The sequence below is a fragment of the Dendropsophus ebraccatus genome, chromosome 14 (assembly GCF_027789765.1).
Source record: "Dendropsophus ebraccatus isolate aDenEbr1 chromosome 14, aDenEbr1.pat, whole genome shotgun sequence".
Taxonomy (NCBI): Eukaryota; Metazoa; Chordata; class Amphibia; order Anura; family Hylidae; genus Dendropsophus; species Dendropsophus ebraccatus.
In genome coordinates this window covers 14889526-14912060 of record NC_091467.1, presented here as the reverse complement: position 1 = coordinate 14912060, position 22535 = coordinate 14889526, and the positions used below count along the sequence as shown (strand labels likewise).

The 22535-nt window shown below is 46.0% G+C and overlaps 1 protein-coding gene across 4 annotated transcripts in view; it reads right to left on the bottom strand.

The window, feature by feature from the left end:
• ETV4 (ETS variant transcription factor 4) overlaps positions 1–21851 on the bottom strand; it is a 68062-nt gene extending 46211 nt beyond the window's left edge. The window contains exons 1-4 of one of the 4 annotated variants that reach the window (XM_069953082.1): positions 21829–21851; positions 1906–1997; positions 1616–1706; positions 1011–1058 (exon numbers count right to left, since the gene is read on the bottom strand). In XM_069953082.1, the coding sequence (XP_069809183.1) occupies positions 1011–1058; positions 1616–1706; positions 1906–1962 (196 nt within the window). In that variant the 5' untranslated portion in view covers positions 1963–1997; positions 21829–21851. The other 3 variants (XM_069953080.1, XM_069953081.1, XM_069953084.1) reach the window with 3 other exon arrangements.
• Positions 21852–22535: the final 684 nt, after the last annotated feature.

Sequence of the window (22535 nt, the reverse complement as noted above, 5' to 3'; positions counted from 1 at the left end):
AGGAGAAATCTCAGACTTTCCTTTATGACCTGATCTCTGTTTATAGTCTGTTTCTGGCTTTGGCTTCAAATCATTGGCATATAATCTGTCAGATAATCTAAGTTCTCAATTGCTGCTAAATTTGGGAAGCTACAAATCACTGTTCTACAACAAATAGACCTCATCCTCATCTCAAATGCCCCAAAGAAGCGAGAACAGACGGGGACCATCTTGAGACAAAGCAGACACACCCCTGAGGGTATACATAAAACAAGCTTATATTCTATGCCATAGATTTTTAACCTATCTAGGATATAAAGCTGACCATGTCCTGTCCCAGGATGCCAGACTGTAAACTCCCACGCCACAATACAATAGCACAGCGTCTATGTATACACCAATCACTCCGAGAGAATGAAAATAATTATATTTATATATATATATATATATATATATATATATATATATATATATATATATGTGTGTGACTCCGCTATTTTGTTTTTCAGACTCTGTAGAACAGGTGGGTACAAGATTAATAAATGATAATTCCCTCTCCTGCTTGTACAGACAGCATAAAATCTCCATCCAGCATTCCATTTGCTCGCAGTCTAATTAGACTCCAAGGAATTGCTTTTCCTTTCAAACTCATGTTTGGAAAAAAAAAAATTGCAGAAAGCGATTCAGAGTGAAATGCATCGAGAAGACCGCACGCTAAATGCTTCAACAAATTACAGTGTTAACTCCTGCAACACCAGTATCCGTAACGTAAAGAAAAAAAAAAAAAAAGAGAGAAGAAGAGGGGGAAGCATGGGGGGGGGGGTATGGGCCGGGAGCCAGATCCTATTCATAAGCAAATACACAGCACAATTGTTTTATTCATAATCCCGAAGTTAAACAAGTCCCAAAAGGTTGGCAGAAAAGAAAAATATCGCTCATCTACGGAACGGGCTAAAATAAATATAAGGGGGGGGGGGGAATAAATACAGATGTGCTGACCGTGTAATAACTGAGGGGTGGTAGAAACTTACCTTCTGTTAACCAGGTTTCTTGGAATTGGCTTAAATCCTGGAAGAGATCTGAAAAGAAAAAGGAAAGAAGAGTGAATCCAGAATCAATCCGGGTGTCAGGAATTGTTTGCATGTTAATACAGACACTCCCTTGGAGCGGTGTTTGCATTTAGGCCATTGTATCGCAATATACATTAACACGACTGATGTACAGAAACCCTGAGCTTTATACCATACAAAGGATTTCCCTATATATATGGAACTGGCAAGGCACAGTATAGACTCCTATAACTCAGCTACATATGTAGCAGAGCCGAGGCCGTCATAACGGTCTTGGCAAAACAACTCAATAACATACGCCTCTATAAACTAGACTGTGGTATAGGCTGGTGCCATTTAAAATTATAAATTAAATTTCTATTGAATGTGACAAATTTACGCTCAAAATATATAATAAATTAAACTCTAGGCAGTGAAATGCTTCAACAATGGAAGCTAAAGCAATGCACACAGAGTACTGTACATTCTTATAGAGAAAAAGATGACAATGTGTTACCGCAGACGTGCAAATATTTACCCCCCCCCCCCCTTTGTGTCCTTGACAAAAAGGTAAATGTTGACGTTACCTTCGGATTCTTGGGGCGGGAGATCTGCATCCATGAATTTTTTCCTGCCGGCCATACAGTATCGGTCTACGTCTCCATGCCCTTGAGGGTTCTACCCGAGAAGGAGAAGAAGAGAAAAAAAATTTAATCCAAAAAGTGACAACCGAAAACGATGTGGATCGCAACGTGAAGGTTTTCCTAAGCAATCAGGACAGGAAGCGAGAAGATCTTGTGACCATTAGAGAAAAGTTGTAGCAAGTAGATAGGAGGAGGAGGAGGAGAAGCAGGAGGAGGAAGAGCTGAAGACTCACATTTGTCAGGGTATAAGGCACTTGCTGATCCAGGTAACCTCTCATCCTATGGTCCATTTGTTAACTGTGTGTTGTCATGGAGGAACGGCAGTCTGCAAGGACAGGAAAGAGGAGGGGGAGAGGGAGAGAGAGAGGAGAGCATGAATGGAGAGCACAAACATGCATACATAATGAGACCCATTCACAAAAATGCATACAGGAGGGGGGAGGGGGAGGAGAGGGGGAGAGGGGTGTCTAGTCAAGGAAAGCTGTGGCCAATTAGCCAAGGATTTAAACCAATAGAACGGTATATACACATTGGCCAGATCAGAAACCAGCCAGCCAAACTCTGTATACATATATACCCATAACCCTCAGCTGTAATGTGGACAAAATACCAAAGTTTAGTTTAATACAGAAAGTTTAGGTTCACAAAAAAAAACTACCATATACATCACTATAAACCAGGGATGGGGAACCTTCGGCCCTCCAGCTGTTGCAAAACTACGATTCCCATCATGCCTGGACAGCCTTCGGCTGTCCAGGCATGATGGGAATCGTAGTTTTGCAACAGCTGGAGGGCCGAAGGTTCCCCATCCCGGCTATAAACCGATCCCTTATCGATAGTCGCCGCTACACACCATAACAAAAAACTTCTATAATATCGTCCCCTAACCCCCTTCATGGTGCCTACTTATCGGATTTCTAAATACATGGCACAAGTAGGCCGTGACCAGGGCACAGTTTACACTTTTTTATTTTTTTTAAGTTTTTGGAATTTTCAAATTTTTTGCAAAAATAAATAAAAAAAATAAAAATAAATTATATATATATATATATATATATATATATATATATATATATATATATATATATATATATATATACACACACACACACACTAAACGCCATGTGGTTAGAATTTTATTTTGTAAAAAAAAAAAAAAAAAAAATTGTGAGCGTACTTTACACAATTTTTTTTTTTTTTTTTTTTTTTTACAACCGTATCGTAATTTTTTTTCCCCCTTTAAAAAAGACAAAACGATCGTAATCAGGTATCCAGGGCGTCACGTCGTACGTACATCAAGTTGTTTATATAACCGATTTCCAGCGCATTCTATACATCTGAACCTCCGCTGTTATTTCCCAGTCCGTCCCAACAAAAACATATGGCTCACAACCCCCCTGGCCGCCTCTTCTCCTGCACAGATCAGATCAATCCCAGCACAGCAACCCTGCAGCTAATAGAAAAGTACCTGAAATCCCAGGAATCTCTCATTTCTGTAGGTTTTAGGAGGAGAAAAGAGCCACAATCCACTTCCCATGCATTGCCCAGGGTGTGTTCACCATGATCCTCCTCTCCCCTTCCACCCAGCAAATAAAAAAAACAACAAGATTGTGGACTAAGTTGCCATAAAGCGTTGGGATCCCTCACCTCAGTGCTCTGCGAGCTGCAGGAAGGTCTCAGTGGCTGAGGATTTGCTTTGCAGGAGAGGAATCACCAGGGAGGGGAGGGAATGGAGCCCTGCAGCCCCAGATTTAAAGTGCTGATTTGAAAGGACTTGTTTTTCTCGCAGCTCAGACAGTTGTTTGCCCAGGGGAGGCCGCGATTGGTGAGTTTCCTCTTTCATGGTCTCACATTTCCCCTTCTCTCCTTTTGTTTCATTGAGTTTTTTTGTGAATGAAAGCCAGCCTGAGAGGCGAGAGCCAATCAGAGCGCTCGCCGCCCAGCCCCGCCCAGCCAATGGAAGGAGGGGAGGGAACAGGCAGCCAATCAGGGGCGGAGCTGGTCAGAGTTCCATTCAGAACTCTGGCACTCATTCATAAATTGGAGAACAGAGCGGACTTCATTCATGGAGGAGGAGGGGGAGGAGGCTGCAGAGCATGGAGCAGGACTTACAGGAAGCTCACTCACCACAGACGACAGGCTTCCCTGTCATGTCAACAATCTGTGAACAGGGACATGTGCACTATGGGCAGATATCTTACACAGAAAGATGTGAAGCCAAAGCCAGAAACAGACTATAAACAGATCAGGTCATAAAGGAAAGATTTTTTTTCCTCTTTTCAAATCCATTCCTGGCTTTGGCTTCAAATCTTTGGAAGATAATCTGTGCAAATTGACCCATAGAGACAATAAAGTTTGTGTTGCCTGTTGTAAATTATATATATATATTATATATATATATATATATATATATATATATATATATATATATATATATATATATATATATATATATATATATATATATATATATATATATATATATATATATATATATATATATATATATATATATATATTATATATATATATATATTATATATATATATATATGTCACCCCCATATGATCATGATAAACCCCTTTAATCTAGAACTACCACCTATAGATCAATACTGTGACTTTCCTATAGAGGTGGACAGGGCTGTTTGCTTATAGAACACAAGGCAGGGTTCACACACACAAAAGATGTAAGGGTTTCCTTTACAATGGCTGTTGCAAACTACAACTCCCATCATGCCTGGACAGCCAAAGCTAAAGCTTTGGCTGTCCAGGCATGATGGGAGTTGTAGTTTAGCAACAGCTGGAGGGCCAAGGTTCCCTACCCCTGCATCCTTAAACTGTCCAGATGTTGCTAAACAAATTTCCTGCATACTTTGGCTGTCTGGGCATGCTGGGAGTTGTAGTTTTCCAGCAACAGGTTGAGGTGCATTGCATTATAGTATATTTGTGTCACTTTCACTCCTGGTTGTCGCTACTACAAATACTGTGTTTACCCGGCATAGGGTCACGTTCACATTTACTTCTATTAAAAAGCTGCTGTATGTCCTGCAGGAAGTGGTGTATTTTTTCCAGTCTGACACAGTGCTCTCTGCTACCACCTTTCTCCATGTCAGGAACTGTCCAGAGCAGCAGCAAATCCCCATAGAAAACTTATCCTGCTCTGGACAGAGGTGGCAGCAGAGAGCGCTGTCAGACTGGAAAGAATACACAACTACCCACAGGACATACAGCAGCTGATAAGTACTGGAAGACTGGAGATTTATTTATTTTTTTTTAAAAAAGGAAGTAAATTACAAGTCTATGGCTCTTGCTGGGACTAGTTGATTTGAAAGATTTTCTTGGGTGAACTACCCCTCAATTCCATTAAAGTAAATGGAGATTAATTGCAACCACCACCTAAACTGGAGAAGAGGGGGAAAGGTGGCCATGTTTTTGTAGCCCTGGTTAACCCTTTTAAGGGCCTGCCCCTTGACCTGCAGCACTGCACACGTGCGCCTGTTTTGGCCATACAGACCCTACCCATATGGAGGCATGGTAGATTTGTCAGGGTCTTTATGGGATCAGTGCATGCAGTGGCGGTCTTTGGCACCAAGCACCCCAAGCGATTGCTTGGGGCCCCCAACATCCAGGGGGGCCCCTACGCCCGCTCTTGTGCTCAAGACTGCTGGACAGGGCTGCTGCCCCGCTCACTGCTGCCATCTGAACTGTAATTATGAGCACTCGGAATGAGCGCTCATAGTTACATGCAGCAGCACTGACAGGGCGGGAGACATTGGCTCCCTTCCTGTCAGTCACTCTTGTGGCCGCAGGAAGGGTTTTCCCTGCAGTCACAAGTGGCCGCTCTGTCCTTGTGGTGCCGGCGCTCCAGTGACATCACTGGAGCATCGACGCCAGGACAAGGAGAGTGTGGCCTCTTGTGATTGCAGGGAAAACCCTTCCTGCAGCCACAAGAGTGAAGAGAAGAGGAGACGCCCGGACCCAGGTGAGTATAAGTGTTTGTTTTATTGTGTTATATACTATATGGGAGGGGGAGCACACAGGGGTCTGTTTAACTGGGGGAGCGCACATCGGGGGTCTATATAAATGGGGGGAGCACACAGGGGCTATAGACTACTGGGGCTTCACAGAGGGGTCTATATACTACTGGGGCAGCACACAGGGGGTCTATATACTACTTGGGGCAGCAGAATGGGGTCTATATACAACTTGGAGAGCACACAGGAGGTCTATATCCAAGTGGGGGAGCACACAGGGGGGGCTATATACTACTGGGGGAGCACACAGGGGTCTATATACTACTGGTGGGGCACACAGGGGGTCTATATATTACTGGGGGAACATACAGGGGGTCTATATACTACTTGTGAGGCACACAGGTTGTCTATATATAACTGGTGAGCACACAGGGCTCTGTATACTACTGGGGCAGCACACAAGGGGTCTATATAATACTGGTGGGGCACACAGGGGTCTATATACTACTGGTGGGGCACACAGGGGGTCTATATATTACTGGGGGAACATACAGGGGGTCTATATACTACTTGTGAGGCACACAGGTTGTCTATATATAACTGGTGAGCACACAGGGCTCTGTATACTACTGGGGCAGCACACAAGGGGTCTATATAATACTGGTGGGGCACACAGGGGGTCTATATACTACTGGGGGAACCACACATGCCCCTGAGCGCATGTATGCAGATCCATAAACTGGAGAGAAAGACCACTAAATTGTTATGATCAATTTCTCATTGCTAGCTAAGAAAAATCTACATGGCAATGCTGCGCACTGGTGTGGGTTTTGCCTGTGTGCACATGCCTCAAAGGCTTCTTTATACACACTCTGGCGGAGATTTATCAAACTGGTGTAAAGTGAAACTGGCCCAGTTGCCCCTAGCAACCAATCAGATTCCACCTTTCATTTTCCAAAGAGTCTGTGAGGAATGAAAGGTGGAATCTGATTGGTTGCTAGGGGCAACTGAGCCAGTTTGATAAATCTCCCCCTTTAGGTCAAACTGCAGGGATCAGCGATTAGACAGCAACAGAAACATCACCACTCCTGTTTTCACTTTGGTTGTGTGGTTGTGCAGTTGCGTTGAAGTGAACAGAGCTGATTTGTAATACCACACACAACCTGAGGACAGGGGTGGTGCTGTTTTTGCAAGAAAATTATAAAATACATTAATGCACACTTTGGTAGTAACAAAAAGACCAGGAGACCCCATGATTTGGAATAGTAGGGGTCCCAGTTATCAAATAACTTCCCCCCCATAGTATAATAATTACTAGAGATGAGCGAACCTGGAGCATGCTGGAGTCCATCCGAACACGAACGATCGGCATTTGATTAGCGGTGGCTGCTGAAGTTGGATAAAGCCCTAAGGCCATGTGGAAAACATGGATACAGCCAATGACTATATCCATGTTTTCCAGACAACCTTAGAGCTTTATCCAAGTTCAGCAGCCACCGCTAATCAAATGCCGATCGTTCGTGTTCGGATCAACCCGAACCCGGTTCGCTCATCTCTAATAAATTACCCATCAGCTGCAGAGTAGTGAGTTTAAAGGGGTATTCCACTCAAAACATAACTTTTCATATGTTGCTGCCCATGGTGTGACTAACAATTAATTCCATACTTCATATCTATTCCGTCTCCTTCCTCCAGTTCTGAGCTGCCACTTTCTGCTGAAAACACAAATCTGTGTATGAGCTTTTCTCTGCCTCTCCCTCCCCCCCCCCCCCCTTCCTTCTGAGACGCCTAATGTAAACAAGTTCCTATCTGCAACTAAGTAATGCTGGGAGGATTAATCACACCGAGTTCATCAGCCCCTTGAGCTCAGAAAAGCCCTCCCGGCATTACAAAGAATCTAAAGAGTTGCAGATGCAGCCGTCATCAGCCGTCTCAGAAGGGAGGGGGGAGGAGGGGGGAGATCGAAAAGCTCACATACAGATTTTTATTTTTTCAGCAGAAAGCAGCAACTCAGAACTGGGGGAAGGAGACTGAATAGATAAGAACAAGTATGGAAGGAATTGTTAGTCTCACCAGCTAATCTTGAGAGGTTAGCTTCGCCCCCGTTGTTAAAGTCTGGGTCTCATACTACCAAACCTGACACTTGCTGGCTTGTTTGGCATAAGGCGGTCTTCATCTATCCTCTGATTCTAACCATATGAGTCTTCTTCACGCAAAATGCCCACTTCTCACAACAAAACCGTTAACTTCTCTATCACACTGAAGAGTATTCAAGTTTTTTAAAGCGAATGTACTATCAGGTACATTCACTTTAAGATTTATACATCAATTAACTGGCACCGGCATGGGGATGCCGATGCCGCAGTCTTTTTTTTTTTTTTTTTTTTTAACTGTTGCCTGGTTCCCACGCCGCTCTTTTTCAGTCAACGGCCTGGAGGCGGGCCAGTCTGCCCAAAGTGGGAGGAAACCCCCTCCCCTCTATGATCCAATTCCATTGATTCTAATAGAGCCGTGTCATAGAGGGGAGGGGGTTTCCTCCCACTAGGGGCAGGCTGGCCCACCTCCGGTGCTTTAAACCAGGCCGTTTACGGGAAAAGACTGGTGCCAAGGGTAGGAACCGGGCGGCAGTTAAAAAAAAAAAAAAAAAAAAAAAAAGGACCGCGGCACTGGTATCCCCAGGCCGGTGCCAGTCTATTGATGTATAAATTTTAAAGCAAACGTAGCATCAGGTACTGTACATTGCTTTAAGTGCTGTGTGTGCCAGTGTGTCCGGGGGTGGGCATCACCACTACTTTCCACCATGAGACGTGCCTAAGTAAAACACCTGCTGCAACCACCGGGATTGATGATTGATGGTAGTCAGGGAGGACTGGAAAGACCCCATACTCCTTGGATGTGGCAGGGTTTTTTCCGCACCATATGTTAACACAAGTGTATTACATGCAACAGCTGCCAGTTAAGGTCAATCGAGTGCAATAATGCACATGTGCTAGACTGGTGTGAAACTGCTCCTAGGTAGCTGTATCCTTGTGGGGTGTGAAGAGACCAATGCATGCGTCCATGTGGAAAAGCAGGTCTACCAGCTTATGCCTACAAAGGAGGCTACCCTTAGGGTGAAAGCGGAATGTGGCCAGGATATTAAGAGTGAAAGGTTTATCCAGCGCTACAAAAACATGGCCACTTTCTTCCAGAGACAGCACCAGCACCAGAGTTTGCAATTGAGCTCCATTCACTTCAATGGAACTGAGTTGCAAAACCTGCACCTAAACTGGAGAAAAGAGTGGCGCTCTCTCTCTGGAAGAAAGTGGCCATGTTTTTGTAGCATGGGATAACCCCTTGAAGCTTACAAGTCACAGGAATATGCTACATATTTGGCATAGCACATTTTTTTTTACACATTGTGGAAGATCAGACCATGTATCACCTTGTCCTCAGAGTTATCCAATGGTGTTGGCAGTTTGGAACCTGCATTACTGCTGACAGATTCCCTTTAAGCCATGCTATAGTCATAGGCGATTAATTAAAAATAAATAAATTGAGCCTGTATTTTGCATTTGGGCCATTTCTGGCCGTATTCTTAAAGAAAAAAAAATAAATAAAGAGAAAATGGAGATAAAGATCTCTCATATATATATATATATATATATATATATATATATATCTTTTTTTTTGGGGGGGGGCTGTTTACAAAAACTAAAAGCAATTTTAGCATTGAAAGAGAAGTCTGGCAAATTTTTTTTATTAAAGTATTGTATTTCCCCCCAAAAGTTATACAAATCACCAATATACACTTATTACGGGAATTGCTTATAAAGTGTTTTTTTTCCTGCACTTACTGCTGCATCAAGGCTTCACTTCCTGGATAACATGGTGATGTCACTTCCTGGAAAACATGGTGATGTCACAAATCGACTACCAGAGCTGTGCGGGCTGTGGCTGCTGAAGAGGATGATGGCAGAGGACACAGGGCACTGGAGGGACACTGAGCATCCCTCTGCCATCATCCTCTCCAGCAGCCACAGCCCGCACAGCTCTGGTAGTCGATTTGTGACATCACCATTTTATCCCGGAAGTGACATCACCAGGTTATCCAGGAAGTGAAGCATTGATGCAGTAGTAAGTGCAGGCAAAAAGCACTTTATAAGCATTTCCAGTAATAAGTGTATATTGGTAATTTGTATAACTTTTGGGGGGCAATACTTAAGGAGAATAAAATTTTTTATTAATGTTTAAACCATATTTTAAAAAAAAAAAAAAAAAAAAAAAAAAAAAAAAAAAAAAAAAAAAAAACAGCCTTTAAGGAAAACTATCAGCATGTTTGTGCATGTGAACCTGCTGATAGTTCCCGGTAGCCACTCATCTCCTCTTTCTAGTGTTGCTCTTCTCACTCTTGTAAGTTCTGCCATTTATGTTAAAGGTGACCTGTCACCCCACGTGCCAGGGTGACAGGCTCCAAACCCCAGTTAGATCCCCTTATACGTACCTCATCCCGCCGAGTACCGCTCCCGGAGCCGATCCCGGGACGGCGCGCACGGCTGTGGAGAGAGGTCCAACGTCCATAGAGAATGACTAGAGCTGTGCGCGCCAGCTTCTGACCGGGATATCTCCGTCCCGGGACCGGCTCCGGCAGCGGGACTCGGCAGGATGAGGTACATATAAGGGGATCCAACTGGGGTCGGGAGCCTGTCACCCCGGCACGGGGGGTGACAGGTTCTCTTTAAAATCAATCCCATAAAAATATGCTAATAAACTGTTAAAAGTGACTCTGTACCCACAATCTGTCCCCCCCCCCCCAAAACCACTTGTATCCTAGGATGGCAGGTGATGCAGTTATTGTCCTAAAAAACAACTTTTATGATGCGTTCACACCTACAGGATCTGCAGCTGATTTTCTGCAGCAGATTTCATTTAAATAACTGAACACCGCATCAAATCTGCTGCAGATCTGCTGCAGATCCTGTAGGTGTGAACGCACCCTTAAACTTGCAGCCCTGTGCCCAACGAGCATGGCTTGGAGTATCTGTGCACCACCCCTATGTCCCTCCTCTTCACCATTTTTCCTATTCCTCTGCAGTGAACATTGCACAGGTGCCTTAACAATCCAGCCCATGTGCTGTGCTGACACAGGTGATGAATAGGAGAATACCTGCCTGAAGCATTCCTAATGATTAAGGCGGGGAGGAGGGACAGAGAGGGTGCGCCAGCCTAATGCATACATAATCTAGGCCACGGCCGTTGGGCACAGGGCTGCAAGTTTAAAAATTGTTTTTTTTTTTAAATAATAATTGCATCACCTGCCCAACGGACCCCAGGACAGATCTTGGATTAAAAGCAGCTATCCGAAGGTACAAGTGGTTGGGGAAGGGGGGGCTCAGATTGCGGGTACAGTCACTTTAAGGCCTTCCTTGGCCCCCAGTGCACTGTTCAGCCCGCCTGTTACCTTCGATGCTCACACCTACTTATGCATAGGCTGGAATATGCATCAGTAGACATGAGCATCTGAGCCAGTGGGCAGGCCAAATGTTGCACTGGGGCCCGAGAAACGCCCACAGTGCTCCTAAGGAGCTAATCTGCATAAAATTTATTTGTCCAAAAACGGTGGGACTTACAAGGGTGTAAAGAGCGACACTGGTAAGAGTTCAACCCTGCTGATGGTAAGCTTACCTATTCAATCCAATGAAAAAAAAATGCAGCTGTTTTTTGAGCCGTATAATGGCCATACGAATCAGGAGCTTCACTCTTTAGGTCTCCTTCAAGTGCTTTTATTACTTGTTGCGTTACTTCTTTGTTACGTCTGGAACGTGTTCGTAAAATGAAACCAACTACATGAAGGGAGCAGCTATTAAGATAACACCAGAAAACACGGAATTATACACTTGACTGATATGCAGGGAGAAACCACTAAGGATTATAAGGGTCCTATTACATGGGCCGATGGGGGCCCGATCCTAACTGTAAACGAGTGCCGATCTGCTAAATCAGCGTTCGTTTACTTACCTATTAGTCGGCCCGATAATCATTTAACAGGGGCTGCATGGATATAGTTACCGATGTCCTGGCAGCCCTGGCTTAAACTGTATATATCACCTATCCATGCTGCAGGGCTCCTCTTGCGGTCTGCATCTTCCCTGGTCCCATGCTGCAGCTTCAGAGTGGCCTGTCTAAGCTGAGACAGGCTACTCCGAAGCTGCAGCGCACAGGACCCGGGGAGAAGCAGACCGCAAGAGGAGCCCTGCAGCATGGATAGGTGATATATACAGTTTTCAAATAGTCAGCCGCCGGCCATGTATCGCTGTTACACGTAGCGATGCACAGTTTGTGCCCGACCATTACAGGTCCAATCCTATATCAACGATCAGCCGAGAATCGTTGTCATCGGCTGATCACTGTGTCTATTACAGGGAGTGATAATCTGCTGGATCTGGTTGATACGGCCGATCATCATTTCGTGTAATAGAGCCCTAACACTAGGCCCCAGAACAGAGGATCACACAAAGTCAATGATTTCTACATATAATGGGGGAGATTTATCAAACATGGCGTAAAGTGACACTGGCTCAGTTGCCCCTAGCAACCAATCAGATTCCACTTTTCATTCCTCACAGACTCTTTGGAAAATAAAAGGTGGAATCTGATTGGTTGCTAGGGGCAACTGAGCCAGTGTCACTTTACGCCATGTATGATAAATCTCCTCAATAAAAACTTGCTCCAAAAAGGTCAGAACACAAGGAGCATAGTTAACATGTCTCATATAATGGAGAGAGAGACTTCTCTATTCCCGCTTTAGCATAGGGCCAGTGCACGGCCTCACAACCCATTCATGGAAATCTGCTCTCTGCAAGCCGCTTAGCTAAGGGGAATTCACAGGAAGCTGAAGTTCCTCCCTTATGCTGAGGAAACCTTCATTTACGCCTTACATAACCCATAATTGTGCTGAAAGACGCTCCCAGAAACCTGGAAATATCAGAATTCCTACACTTCAGAGGTCCACAACGTCCACTTATTGCAAGATTTTCCATGGCTCGACCCAAAGGTTATGTGCTTGTATATTCCAGGCTAACAAAGGGATCTACAGGGCATACTTTTTGGGCTACAAAGCCTAGAATCACTGCGTATAACTATACAGCCATGTTATATCCGAAGGCGGCAACGGTGGGAGAGAAGCCACTGAAAACCTACACAGTCTATATTGAAGGGGGAAAAAAACGTAATGGCAGCTCACCATCATTCACTAGAACAAGCTGCAATACCAGACATAGCCTGGGGATAAGAGTGGCGCACTTTCTGCATGAAAACACCATATTTGTTTAGTCTTACAACATTTAGCACCATTACCGCATCTGCCGTCTTGGTTTTAAGGTACAACCACACATTGCTGCATCAAATGCAGATGAAACCATGCGATTGTGCAGTTGCGAATGTAGTAGGCCAGAGCCCTCCCTTGAGATGCCCACATACCTTAAATGAGAAATAAAATCGAGTTCAAATCGACAGGTGGCAGAAGTTTTTTTTTTTTTACAAATCTGTATGACTTTCTATTTTAAAATCTCAAGTCTCCCAGTACTTATCAGCTGCTTTATGTCCTGCAGGAAGTGGTGTATTCTTTCCAGTCTGACACAGTGCTCTCTGCTGCCACCTCTGTCCATGTCAGGAACTGTCCAGAGTAGTAGCAAATCCCCAACAGTTCCCAACATGGACAGAGGTGGCAGCAAAGAGCACTGTGTCAGACTGGAAAGAATACACCACTTCATGCAGGGCATATAGCAGCTGATAAGTACTGGAAGACTCAAGATGTTTAAATCGAAGTAGATTACAAATTTATATAACTTTCTGACGCCAGTTGATCTGAAAGAAAAAAAATCCCTGGAGTACCCCTTTAAGGCATCATAGAAAGGCTTGAGCCCTCAGCTGTACCTCCACGCCACCGCGCAGGGGCCCTTCATATAAGGCAATAAAGAAACACCATCCATATTGTATGAATCTAGCTTCTAAGATGAGTCTACACTATACCGCACTATGCTAAATGACACTACCAGGCGACATATTACATCTCCTGTAATGTAGGAGAAGTATTGCCGGACAAGCAACGTGACCCACCCCGTGCCCCATGGTGACTAACACAGGTAACTACATGAAGAACAGATGCTGGAGAGGAAGTCGGATCCCCTCATGGGGGCCGGGGCTTTAATACTGGAGTTAAGAAGACATTTATCCTGGTGTGCACACAACTGTTCTGCGGATCATTTATAATTGAGCAGTTTGCTGAACAAAGACAATTAGATTATATGTAAGTGCATTAGCCATGCAAGAGCCTCTAAGCAGAGTCCAGTCTATAGGTAGACAGCTGGAAATGCACAACCTACACACAGCTGATTGATCCGCTAAGGGATTTCCTCTACATGATGGCACACAACAGTCTTTAACCTTTTCCTATACAGCGACAGTAAGGGCCCAATTACATGGGTGGATGGGGGCCCGATAACTGTAAACTAGATCGGCGCTCGTTTACTAGGCCTATTACACGGCCCGATAATCGTTTAACAAGGGCTGCATGGACATAGTTACTGATGTCCTTGCAGACCTTGTTTAAACTGTATACATTACCTATCCATGCTTCAGGGCTCCTCTTGCTCTCTGCTTATCCCTGGGTCCTGCACGCTGCAGCTTCAGATTGGCCTGTCTCAGATGACAGGCCGTGGCGGTCCTGGCCTGTGATTGGCTGAGCAGCCTGTCAGCTCAGACAGGCCGCTCTGAAGCTTCGGCGCGCGGGACCCAGGAAGAAGCAGAGCGCAAGAGGAGCCCTGCAGCATGGATAGGTAATGTAGTCTTCTTTGCATATTGTCAACTGCGCACCGCTATTACACGTAGGGAAGCGCGGCCGGCGCCCGACAATTATAGGTCCAAACCTATATCAACGATCAGCCGACGACAACGATCGTCGGCTGATCGTTGTGTTTATTACGCGGAACTATAATCGGCCGGATAGGGCCGATTATCGTTCCATGTAATAGTACCCATAGACCACCGTCAATCAGCTGCACAAAGGGAGGCCATCCCCAATCTGCTTTTCAAAGTATTCCGGTCAGGGCACCATTGACCATGGAAGAAACATTGGTCTTAATGTGTCACGGTTGTGATAACTTTCAAAATCTAAAACCAACAGTAGATGTGATATAAAGCAAGTTTGCAATTTACATTATTTTTTTTTTTATCATGGAAAACATGGCACTTCCTGTTTTCTGACAAAAAAAACAGGAAGTCCAGTGTATCCCAGGCCATCTAAGCGCTCACAGAGAGAAGGCAGTCATGTTACTGATTGACATATTGAGCCGTGACTCTCTGTACTGGCCGGAATTCCTGGGTTTAGTCTGTTTTTTTCAACCGGCACAAGTCAGAAAATCTGCCTGCAGGTGCTGACAGTGTGCTGTAGCTGGCAGTCCCCTAGTGAGCATAGTGCCCTTTGGTAAATTTCCATGCAGTGGATTATGCACAATCTCAGGTCTCCCACTGTACTGAAGAGTCAAAGAGGATTTGTTTGTGCCGCACTCTGGCACACCTCCCCCTCCTTCCTCCTCTTCATGAATAATCAAAGCTGCCTGGCCTCCTGCTCAGCTGTCAGTGTCTCTGATTGCAGATCAGTCCTCTGTAGGCAGTTTATGTCAGAAACACTCAGATATAGTTGAATCTCTGAGACCAGATGTGTTGGAGCTGTGGTCTAGGGGTAAGGGTACTATTACATCAAGCGATTTTTTTGACTAACGATAAACGATCTCAAACGACAGCTATGGCAAATGACCCAAAATCGTTCAGCCAATTACACGGAACGATGATCGTTACTTATGATCGTTCTTGCGGTCGTTTTGACGTCGCTATTGTGTACGTTTCAGCTATGACTTATTACACTGAATGATGTGCCAACGATCAAAAGATAAAAATAGGTCCGATTTCTCGTTGGTCGTTTAATCGTTGTCTGCTATTACACGAAACGATTATCGCTTAAATCCGAATGATCTAACGATTTTTCGAACGATTATCGTCCCGTGTAATATGGCCTTAACTCACCTGTCTAGTGACCTGCCAGCAGTTTGGTCTCTGGTTCAAATCCCCTGATGGACATAAAATAGAACATTTTTAGTTTTTTTTCAGTGGCCCCTTAACCCATGAGGGCAGTTCCTTATAGCATAATGGACACTCTACCTGGATAAATCTCTTAAGCAGATACAGGGGTTGCCATTTGCTCATCAGACGCAGAGCAAGAGGTACCATCTAAGTTAGGCATAGAGATACAAGAACCAGAAGAGACAGGAGGAGGACCTGGAGACAGAGCACAACACTTCCGCCTGACCCTAGAGCCTCAGAATTACCCAAAGCAACTGCAGACACACCTGGGGCACCAAGCACAGATTGAGCAACCACTGTCCAAGTGAAGATGGTCTTCCAGTAGGTACCCCACGTCACTGGAGAGGGCCTCTACTGTCACCCAAATAGGGACAGGACATCTGTATGAGGAGGGGCTTTTTAACCTCTGTCTTTCCTGTAGCCATTAGGGCATGGGCACCAACCTCCAGCGGTGCAGTCATGGGAAAAAAACTCTTCCAAAAACAGCACCACTCTTGTCCTTAGTTGGGGTGTACAGTTTTGCAGCTCCGTTCCATTGTTGAGACTGAAGTTGAATTGTAATACCGCACACAACCTGATGACAGGTGACGCTGTTTTTACAAGAAAGTAGCTTGAATATCCTGGCTAACCCCTTGTTGGAAGCAGTAGCGGTCTTGGGCACCACGCATCCCACGCAATTGCGTGGGGCCCCCGACATCCAGGGGGGCCCCGCTCTGGTGCCCAAGACCGCTGCGGCTAACTATGTGCGCTCGTAACGAGCGCACATAGTTACAGACAGCAGTGGCACTGACAGGGCAGGAGCCATTGACTCCCTCCCTGTCAGTTACTCTTGTGGCCGCAGGAAGTGTTTTCCCTGCGGTCACAAGAGGCTGCTCTGTGTCTCTGGTGCTGGCGCTCGAGGCGTCACTGGAGCGCCGGTGCCATGACAACGGGAGAGCGGCCTTATGTGACCGCAGGGGAAACACTTCCCGCGGCCACAAGAGGGAAGAGACGAGAAGAGGAGACGCCGGACCCAGGTGAGTAAAAATGTTTTTTTTGGGTTTTTTTGTGTGTTATATATAGGGGGCCTATATAAAACCGGAGGAGCGCACAGGGGGGCTATATAAACGGGGGGAGCGCACAGGGGGGCTATATAAACGGGGGGAGCGCACAGGGGGGCTATATAAACGGGGGGAGCGCACAGGGGGGCTATATAAACGGGGGGAGCGCACAGGGGCTATATAAACGGGGGGAGCGCACAGGGGGCTATATAAACAGGGGGAGCACACAGGGGGCTATATAAACGGGGGGAGCGCACAGGGGGGCTATATAAACGGGGGGAGCGCACAGGAGGCTATATAAACGGGGGAGCGCACAGGGGGGCTATATAAACGGGGGAGCTCACAGGGGGGCTATACAAGTGGGGGAGCTCACAGGGAGGCTATATACAAGTGGGGGAGCTCACAGGGAGGCTATATACAAGTGGGGGAGCACACAGGGGGTATATAAAACTGGGGCAGCACACGGGGTATATACAACTTGGGGCAGCACACGGGGGGTATATACAACTGGGGGGAGCACACGGGGTATATACGACTGGGAGAAGCACACAGGGGGTCTATATAGTATACTGGGGGAGCACACAGGGGGGCTATGTATAACTGGGGGATCACACAGGTCTATATATAACTGCGGGAGCACACAGGGGGGTCTATATACCACTGGGGACAGCACACAAGAGGTATATACTACTGGGGGCAGCACACAAGTGGTATTTACTACTGTCGGCAGCGCACAAGGGGTCTATATAACTGGGGGCAGCACACAGCGGTCTTAATTACATTGGGACTGCACAGAAGTGCCTATATGCCTCACTACTATACTGGGGCACAGAACATACCTAATTATTAAGTGGGAGCACAGGGACACCTTTAATCTGTGGGGGCACAGAGGGGCGTAACTACTATATAGACAGAGGGGACCTAACTACTGGATGTGTTGGAGCCTAAAATATTTCTCTGACAGATTCTGGAGGGAAGATTCACAGCCGGGAGAAGACTTCAAGGTGGCCCAGGCTGGATGGAGAGAGAAAGAAAAAAAAGTAAAAGACGCTAATCAGAGAAGACGCCTCCTGTAAGTCACTGGACGTAACTGCACTCTGTTATAGGGTCTGTAGTGATAGGGGTCATGGTGTGGCAGTATTATGTTATGGCATCATTGGTAATATCTTCCTGTTTTGTTCAGAGCAGTTTTGAGGTAATATGTAATCTCTGTATGGTGGTAGGAGGGTTATAAGAGTATACCATGAAGCACCTAGACAGTCACCTTCTTATGCTACTGCTGCCTCTGCACCCACTATAGCTATGCTCATTGTCAGAAACTGTCCAGAGCAGAAGCAAATCCCCATAGAAAACCTCTCCTGCTTTGGACAGTTCCTGACATGGACAGAGGTGGCAGCAGAGAGCACTGTGTCAGACTGGAAAGAAAACATTTCCTGCAGGGCATACAGCAAATGATAAGTATGGGAAGACTTGAGATTTGTAAATAGAAGTAAATTACAAATCTATATAACTTTCTGACACCAGTTGATCTGAAAGAAAGATTTTCTTTAACGGTGATTTTGGTGTCAACGTTGAGTGATTTCTCATTGGTCGTTGCCTGCATTTACATGAAACGATCAGCACTTAAATTTAAACACTAACGATAACTCGCCCGGTAACCGTCCCGTGTAATAGGGCCCCAAATAGCTTTACTGCCTGTAAATGGAAACAACAAACTGTAATTCTTATCAATTCATTTTCTCCCCCATTCATGTACGAAAACACGTTAGACGGGTTGGCATGTGTACTCTGAACGACTTGTGAGGACAAGGTGGGTGGATCAGGTTCATGCACAATGGAAATGCATTAGATTTCCATGTGAATAGACACAGGAAACCCCATTTCCTATTTACAAATGAGAGATCAAGGTTAAGTAGCAGGAGTCGCATCTAATCGAGGTTAACTGCCACCACCACCGAGACTGGGCGGCCCCGGGGTAGAACACACTATACATATCAGCTCCCAATAACCTATAGCATACTGTATGTCCACTTATGGCAGGGGTCCTCAACTGGCAGACCTAACGCAGAGGCCACCTGTCCGGACCCCTGCTGCAGCTCTGTATCCCTGTATACTGAGCTGCGCTGCTCCCCTCTGCACAATAACTATGAAAGCTCATAACGAGCGCTCATAGTTACCATGTTGGAGCAGCACTAACAGAGAGGGAGCCAGCAGCTCCCTCCCTGTCAGTCACTCTTGTGGCCGCAGCGTTCACAAGAAGCCGCTCTGTCCAGTCGCTGGTTTCGGCACTCGAGTGACGTCACTGGAGCGCCAGGACAAGGGGAGAGCGGCCTCTTGTGACCGCTGCAGTGCGGCCACAAGAAGGAAGAGAAGAGGAAATGCCAGACCAAGGTGAGTACAAGTTTTAGTTTTTTTATGTTACATGCTATACACTACTGGGGGAGCGCACAGGGGGGTCTATACACTACTGGGGGAGCGCACAGGGGGGGGTCTATACACTACTGGGGGAGCGCACAGGGGGGGGGTCTATACACTACCGGGGGAGCGCACAAGGGTGGGTCTATAAACTACTGGGGGAGCTCACAGGGGGGGTCTATACACTACTGGGGGAGCGCACAGGGGGGGGTCTATACACTACTGGGGGAGCGCACAGGGGGGGGTCTATACACTACTGGGGGAGCGCACAGGGGGGGGGTCTATACACTACGGGGGGAGCGCACAGGGGGGGGTCTATACACTACTGGGGGAGCGCACAGGGGGGGTCTATACACTACTGGGGGAGCGCACAGGGGGGGGGTCTATACACTACTGGGGGAGCGCACAGGGGGGGGTCTATACACTACTGGGGGAGCGCACAGGGGGGGTCTATACACTACTGGGGGAGCGCACAGGGGGGGGGGTCTATACACTACTGGGGGAGCGCACAGGGGGGGTCTATACACTACTGGGGGAGCGCACAGGGGGGTCTATACACTACTTGGGGAGCGCACAGGGGGGTCTATACACTACTGGGGGAGCGCACAGGGGGGTCTATACACTACTGGGGGAGCGCACAGGGGGTCTATACACTACTGGGGGAGCGCACAGGGGGTCTATACACTACTGGGGGAGCGCACAGGGGGTCTATACACTACTGGGGGAGCGCAACACGTTTACTAATGATGCTCAGCTCGGACCTTCACCTGACAATAGACCCCGGTAAGTGGACCGTCACTAAAAGTTGTTGAGTACCCAATATCTATACATCTTTTCAGTTCTTAAGAGTAGTCTGCAAACAGCGGTGTATACACAGGCGGAGGGGAGGTGCTGGTATGAAGTAACCCTTTCATTTGATACCATAATAGCACAGGGCATATTGCACTATATCTTTAGATCAGCTCCGCTACAGGTGCTGGGAAAAGCTGGATCCAATTGTGGAAAACTGGGAGAAGTTTCCCAGGTCTGGTTCCAGCTTTTCCAGGCATGCAGAGCAGCACGGAGTTCAAAGGAAGCTGGATGATAAGCCGACCGCCAAGACCAGCAGTGGGGAACCTTTTTCCTATTGAGGGCCATTTGGGCATTTATAAAGTCATTTAAGGGCAACACACTACATGGCAGTCACACTGACTGTTATACTTTCACAGCAATGGCTTAGAGCGCGTTGGCAACACATGGGGCAAGGCAAAGTATTGCGGCCCCCAGTGTCCTTGGTATTGTAGTTAAACTTCTTCAAGATTCCCCCAGGTATTGTAGGTAACCCCCATGATGCCCTTGGTAGTCGTAGTTACGGCAAAGACACACGTCCGTAGAATCCTGTCTATACACGGCCTGGACATTTGGAGCTCCCAGCATCATGATCATCATGTTGGGAGCTCCAAAGTTTCAGTCCGCAGAACACAGTCCATGTACGGACGGAATTCTACAGACGTGCGTATACTAGGGGAGATTTATCAAACATGGTGTAAAGTGAAACTGGCTCAGTTGACCCTAGCAACCAATCAGATTCCACCTTTCATTCCTCACAGACTCTTTGGAAAATGAAAGGTGGAATCGGATTGGTTGCTAGGGGCAACTGAGCCAGTTTCACTTTACACCATGTTTGATAAATCTCCCCCACTGTGTATACGTGCATGGACTGGTAAGTATAACATTTTTAACATATTGCTGCTGGTGTATATAAAATAAACAAGGCCAATCGCCGGACAACCCCTTTAACCCTTAGTGATGGCCCTGGTAGCCGTAGCTGACAACTATCCCCCCTACCCCTCCCCTTGTAAGGGTTTCGATCAGACATGTCATAGATGCAACACCTGTCAATCACACATTTCAATGCTGCAATGGCTTTACATCTTGGCACTGAAAGGGTTAAATGACTGCAGCAGCAAGATCACCGGGGGTTGTCATTAACATCACGAACGTTACGGGGCAAGGGGCAACACTCAGAATAAGTCTGGCTCTCATCTTGCCACCAGGCATGTTTCCTGCAGTATACTGTATATTAAGGTGAGTGCGCCCCTCCACTCCCCCTGGCCCCTGTACAGCCAGTCCAGCTATATGCCTACCCCAGTATAGTCCCATCTCCTGCAAATACTCCTGTAGAACTATGGAATTGTTTTATGCAAACATACCGAACAAGCACAGCTACTTTCTCACAGAAACAGCACCACCTCCATCCTCAGGTTGTGTGTGGTACTACAACTCAACTACAGTCACTTTAATGACACTCTGCTTCAAAGCCACACCTCCAAACTGAGGACAGGAGAGGTGCGCTTTCTGAATGGCAGCTGCCATGTTTTTTTCTAAGCCTGGATAATTCCTTTAAACAAACACACACACAGCATGTGATTTAGAAGGCACTAGTCACAGTTCATAGGAATATATCAAGATATCCAGGCACATGGCAAACATATCCATAGGACATTGCGGAAATAGAAAGCATCAGGTGGCAACCAGGTCATAGACAAGTTATATTTAAAGGAAAAAAGCGAGTGATAAAATACCAAACAAATAAAATGATAAAACTTCTGGGCAGCAGAACTTACCACTTATAATAGTAACGCTAACAGGAAACGGGAGGTAGTACAACAACACCACTGGCCCTAAAGTCTCCAAATGCCTTCTGGGAACAGAGCGGGGAGACCTCTAGTGATTAAATAAGTAACTACACCTGAGGAGTAACCCTTTCATGACCAAGGGTCTTTTATGGTGCGTTTACACAGAAAGATTATCTGCCAAAGATTTAAAGCCAAAGCCAGAAACAGACTATAAATAGAGATCAGGTCATAAAGGAAAGCCTGAGATTTCACCTTTTTTCAAATCCATTCCTGGCTTTGGCTTCAAATCTTTGGCAGATAATCTGTCAGATAATCTTTCTGTGTAAATGGACCCTTATGCTAAGTTTACACGAGGCGATCATTGGCCCGATCGTACGATTAACGATTTTGAAGTAACGTTTTTTTTTTTTTTATAACGATCAGCGTTTAGAGGGAACGATATATCATACCGAAAATTCGTTTTGCGATCGTTTTGCGATCGCTTAAGCCTATCTCACACATAGGTAAAATCAGTGAACGACTGTTTACACGGAACGATCGGCAAATTTTTTGCGAACGACGAATGACGATTTAAGAATATGTTAAAAGATCAAAATGAACGATTTCTTGCTCGTTGTTCGATCGTTCACTGCGTTTACACGTACGATTATCGTTCGAATTTGATCGTTATCGTGCAAATTCGCACGATAATCGCT